A 6,000-nucleotide genomic window follows, 5' to 3' on the forward strand; every position below is an offset into this window, starting at 1 on the left:
GACGTCACATCGTCTACTGTGTATTCAGCTTTGAGTTAAAAATGAAAGGTAAAAAATAAATAATGTTTATTCAAATAACTTAATTAAGTTTGTTGAATATCTTATTGCGCAATAGTTGAAAAAACTAAAACGTAAAAAAAATAAACGAAGATCGAGAAAAATCACTTGTTAAGAAACAGGAATCGGTCTGTCTTTAATACTTGTTTAAACCCTCTCCCTGAACCCCACTTTTAGGTGGAGTAGAAAAAGAGGCTCATTGAAAATGAATAAGATAGAACAAAATCATATCCAACACCTCTAACATGAATCACCTCCCGTTTGAGGTTTTACTTTGTATTTTGTTAATACATAACACATAGCAAAAATTAAAAAAATTGACCCTCTCTCAAACTTTGTAATACCTAAACAATGTAAATAGAGAGAAAAGATAAATAATTTGAAGTATTTACACTACTTCGAATTATTTTTTGTTTTAATGTATGACTACCACTATGTGTTTAAGTAAATCATAATCTATCTAATGATGCAATATTATTGTTTAAACAGTTTGATAACGTCAGTGTAGTTAGCAATAATAGATTTTGACTAAAATTTTTTTTTTTGAACATCCGTTAAATCCTACGTATTTAATTACGTTTGCCTAAGTAAGTACTCAGAATTTATTTTCAGTTTTATATATATAAATATATATATATATATATATATATATATATATATATATATATATATATATATATATATATATATATATATATATATATATTACATAATTAATTATAACAATTCCCAACTTCCCGTGAAATAATTTTTTCTATAATTTGAAAATTTTTTAATGTTTAGACGTTTTTCTTGATGAACCAACTGATGGAGAAATTGGAAATAAAAAAAAATTAGATAAGTGTTTTACTAATTTATATATATATATATATATATATATATATATATATATATATATATATATATATATATATATATATATATATATATATATATATATATATATATATATATATATATATATATATATATATATATATATATATATATATATAACAACGATTAGGCGAGGTTTCTCCACTTTGAGCACTATATATATATATATATATACATATACACACACACACACAATAGAATAGTATAGTTTAGTTTAGTTTAGTTTATGTGATCAGTAATTTAAAGATACTTACAACAATCCGTAATAAATTTATAGACTTTTAAAGAATCATAAATGTTCGCTATTTTTAAATTACCAACGAAGATGTGCTGCATCAGGCACCTCTATACTAATAGTTATAAGATACTTGTGCATATCTGCGACACAAGTACCAAAGTACCACACTTTTAGAACATAATAGAATACTGGAATCATATATATATATATATATATATATATATATATATATATATATATATATATATATATATATATATATATATATATATATATATATATATATATATATATATATGTATATATATATATATATATATATATATATATATATATATATATATATATATATATATATATATATATATATATATATATATATATATAGACTTTAAATTTATCTTCTTATTACCAGTGTCAAATGAAGAATAAAAACTTTAAAAATAATTTCAAGTAGCACCATTCACCTCAAAAAACTCTTCGGTTTTGAATGACATCTTAAAATTTTATTTAAATATTATGACCATCTGATGTTCAAAAGCATTTAGAAACCATTTTGTTTTCGAAATTTTTAAAAGTGTTATAAGTTTTGAATTTTATTGGTTTAAAAAATTGATGTTACCAATTTACTCATTATAGAGGTGAAAGTTAGATACTATACGACAGTCTAGTTAGATACTATACGGCAGATATCAGTATTAGGCAAGCAAATGATGTTGGTACCCTAATACTGATATGTTAATTGCTTTAAAGTCAAGATGTATCTAACATCTTCACTTTAAAACCATTTTTAGTCGGAGATATTAAAAATTTAAAAGGAATTTTAAAAAATTCGTTGTAAAACTATTTTAATTTTAATATTGTATTAAGAATAACCTGTAGCCGAATGGCTTAAATCGATCGATAAAAAATGCTTTTCGGTTTTTTATAAAAAACTAAAATATTTATTAATATACAATCAATATTTGAAAAATGGTGGGATTCGATTCAGCTAAATTATATGGTTAATTTTTTATAAAAATAAATAAAATAGAGTATAAATTTTAACAAGTTGATTGAAAATAATTTTGCATTTTTTTATTTTAGGATTTGCTTAAATAAAAAAGGAATAAAGCGATCGGAGATAAATGTCAGTATATGGTTGAGGCGTTACTAAAACGAAATCGGCTGCATAATATACAAATAAATCTGCATAAATTAGTTCAGTTGTCTTCACATTACAAAAAACTTTAAAAAAATAATAATGATAATTTAGATTAATAATAACTTTTACCGTAATGATAAAGAGTATCCCACACAACAAATTGTTGCAAAACAATTTATTAGCCACATTTAAACTTTTGCTGTAAAAAGTTTTTATAAAGTTTTGTAAAAAGAATATTTCGTATTTTAGTTTATAACTTTTTTTTACATAACAACTTTCGATATTGAGCTATAAAACTTATATGCTAGTGATGTCCAATTGAGCTCTATTTATAGATTTTTTATTGACATTGTGGCGTACAAATTCTCGCATTCATCAAAATTATGACGTGTGTATAGTATTAAATTAGAACCATTCACATTCTGTTTCAATGTTTGCGACCTTACAATTTTGATATTACATTTTCAAATTTAATCGATAAAAAATGTCGATCATTGTCATTCCTGTTATTTTTTAAGTTTCTAAATATGCATGCTGGTCTTTCTATTTTAAAATTATATCATTTATCAAAGTAAACATTAATATAAAGAAAGATATATATTTTTACATATTTACTGTTTTTTAGAATGTAATTTTTTTGTTACAAAAAATTTTATCAATCAATATGGAATTAAAGTCATGCCGCAGTGTTTCCTATCGTAAAAAAAGCTTCATAAATAAAATTTTAAAGATGATTTGGACAAATAAATATATAAATATGAATGTTAGTCATACAAAATTGTATTAACATTAAACACGCTTGCTCACATACGCGTGCATATTTCTTGGTATGTTGTCCTCCCGCCACTTCGTGCATTTCTGAACATTAAAACGACGGGTTCAACTTTAATCTTTTTTCAAAGATCTGCAAGATGGTCAAGGGTAAGATTTTTTAAATCATTGGAGCGCGACATTTTTTCCTATTACCTATAGATTTAAACTATAAAGCATTTTAAAGCATTTCACTTACTTCTAATTTTGAAGCTGCATCTTAAACTATTTTAAGAAAATTGGTCACAACAATATTCGCTCACATCAGTTATTACTGCTAACTTAAATGTTTTACTTAGTTTTGACGCAGATTTACTCGGTTGACTCCTTTTTACCATAGAAGACATAGTTTATAAGTTTTTTGTTGCAAGTTGACCATCACCTTTTTTTATACAAAGCGAACACTCTCCCACTACATCACTACTGCATTTAACGTCTTTAGATGATTTTTATTTCTTTTTTTGACAGCTTCACTTTTCTTTTTTCTCATTTCAGGTACTTCACATTCACCTAATCTTTCCTAAGCTTATTAAGCTAATTCAGAACCAGATTGGCATATCTTAACTACATCTCTCTTTTTTTCGCATCACCTCAATATTTGCGTTGCCTAGCAACTTTATAATAACTTTTATCTAAAAATGTTTTGTGCTATTACAATTATTTTCTTCAGCTCAGAATAAGCTGCTGAGTGTTCATCTTTGATTAAGCTATTATAATTCATCTGTCTACTCCATAGCTACAGGTAACTCATCGGACTACTTACTATCAAAAGTCACTGGTAATGCCAGTTTTGCACATTAAAAACGTAAAAAAGTTGTTTGACTTGTTGATTGTTCTTGATAAAAAAAATGAATAGGTAAGGCAATTATGTTGTAAAACATACTTTTTTTGTTTTTACTTATTTAAGTTAACAGCTGAGACCGTCGTCAGACGTACAACTATGTTATATAAACCGTTACAAAATAAGCAATATTAAAAACAGTAAAAAAAGACAATAAAGAGATAGCGCCAAATGAACGAAATAAATCAAGTTTATTATGGAACGTAAACAATTTTTTATGAGTCTTAATAAAATAACGTTTTACCGCTAACGCAAATAGGAACCATTGTCCAATCAGTGTTGAGCTGCTAACGCAAATAGGAAACAAAAGTACATTTTTATTTAGATGTAATAATTGAAAAAAAACGTTACTAAATGTTTTCTTAGAAAATTTTGTATAACACCTCAGTTTTATCTTCTTCTAGAAATTATTCGTTAAACGTTACACATTTTAAACGTCACAGATAGTTATTTCTAATAGTTACGATATAAAATGCAGAAGCTTTATTTTATACGGTGCATTTAGAGGCTTTTTTGTTCCCAGGCTTTAATTATCGATTTTTGCAAAAAAATTCATAATTGAGATATGCACAAACATAGTTTGTCCATGTCTTTATCACTCAAAGTGATAAAAACATAGACTGCAAAAATATAGCACATGTAGATACATTTTTACTTGACTTAGAGGTAAACCATCAGAAAAAAAGTTTACTTGAAAGTAACCATTTTAAAACATTAAACCACGTTTAACTTAAAACATTAAACCGCGCTTAACTTAAAACATTAAACCACGCTTAACTTAAAAATTATAACTTATATCGTTCTATGGTTAGACTACGAACAAATCTACCGCTTCGCATCCAGTTTTTGTTTTCTATACAAAACAAAAACATGTTAACTAAACGGTATTTAATAAAACCCACTACAGTTAAATTAATTTTAGACCATGTTACTACAGAGGTAGCCAGAATGTACTAACATGGTCTAATCAATCAATCTTTACGATTACACAAAAACGATGAGACAAATATTTTTTTTTCTTTTCTTGGTTTTTGACTTATAAAATGTATGATTTATTTCATTATATGCAAAAAACAAAACCAAAAAAAAAAAACGAGGAAATTTGGAAACTATCTTACGTAATACAAACATTTAGTGATAACCCAGGATTTTTTACCCAGAATATTCCACACTTTAAAAGGCAAATTTAAAAAAATTTGAAATAAACATTTTTTTATTAACTAATTCTAAATTGTTTTGGTTAAAAAATATTTAAAATGTTATAATTGAAAAATTTGTTTAGAAAAGTAAAATCCTATTTCCGCCACGAGAGGCACAGTGTGATGTTTAAAATATGTTTCGAATTTCATGATAAAATGACTGGTAAATATTAGTATTGTTACAACTTTTAAATAATTCGACTGTCGACTAAAATCGACTAATACATTTTAAAATCGATTTAGTTGACTAAAAATCAATTTAATCGAAATATGGGAATAATTTTTTTTCGCAGTAAAACCACTGATTTAGGACCCTCTCCTCCACTCTTTTACGCACCTGTATGATTTCAACAACCCACACCTCTTTTTTTTGCGTATGTTCGCATTATTCATTACAAAATCAGCCCCCTTTTTCAAAGCATAAATTTGACAAAGTATTGAAAACAAAAAACTTTTAGTTAATTCAACATTACTCTGTTACACAACATAATAATGATTTTTTAAACTCGTGAAATTCAATACTTTTGTTAATAATAAAAAAATTTTTTAGGAGAGAGAGATAGAGAACAAAAGCTGTCTTTAATACTCCTCCCCCTTCCTTTACGCATTTATACGTTTTTTTGGGTAACCGCCACCCCACCCCACATATTCTAAATATTTATAAGCCTAATATTCACCAAGTGAATATTACGCTCATAAATATTTAAAGCCCCAGGCTCACGTAAGAGAGGTTCGCTATAAGCATTTCAGTTTGTCCCAAGTATTACTCTGGAAATTGTTTTTACCTACTTAAATTTTTTTTTGTTTCATGTTATTAGTACTTTTTCAGGCAATA

At 25.8% G+C, this 6,000-nt stretch overlaps 1 protein-coding gene across 2 annotated transcripts in view; it reads right to left on the reverse strand.

Moving 5' to 3' along the window:
• LOC100206424 (alpha-1-macroglobulin) overlaps window positions 1-3,706 on the reverse strand; it is a 141,685-nt gene extending 137,979 nt beyond the window's left edge. Inside the window, exon 1 of one of the 2 annotated variants that reach the window (XM_065816348.1) lies at window positions 2,445-3,706. In XM_065816348.1, coding sequence (XP_065672420.1) covers window positions 2,445-2,503 — 59 coding nt within the window. In that variant the 5' untranslated portion in view covers window positions 2,504-3,706. The remainder of the gene's footprint in view (window positions 1-2,444) is intronic. The other variant, XM_065816350.1, reaches the window with a different exon arrangement.
• Between the last annotated feature and the right edge of the window lie 2,294 nt (window positions 3,707-6,000).

The sequence above is a fragment of the Hydra vulgaris genome, chromosome 13, assembly GCF_038396675.1.
Source record: "Hydra vulgaris chromosome 13, alternate assembly HydraT2T_AEP".
Taxonomy (NCBI): domain Eukaryota; kingdom Metazoa; phylum Cnidaria; class Hydrozoa; order Anthoathecata; family Hydridae; genus Hydra; species Hydra vulgaris.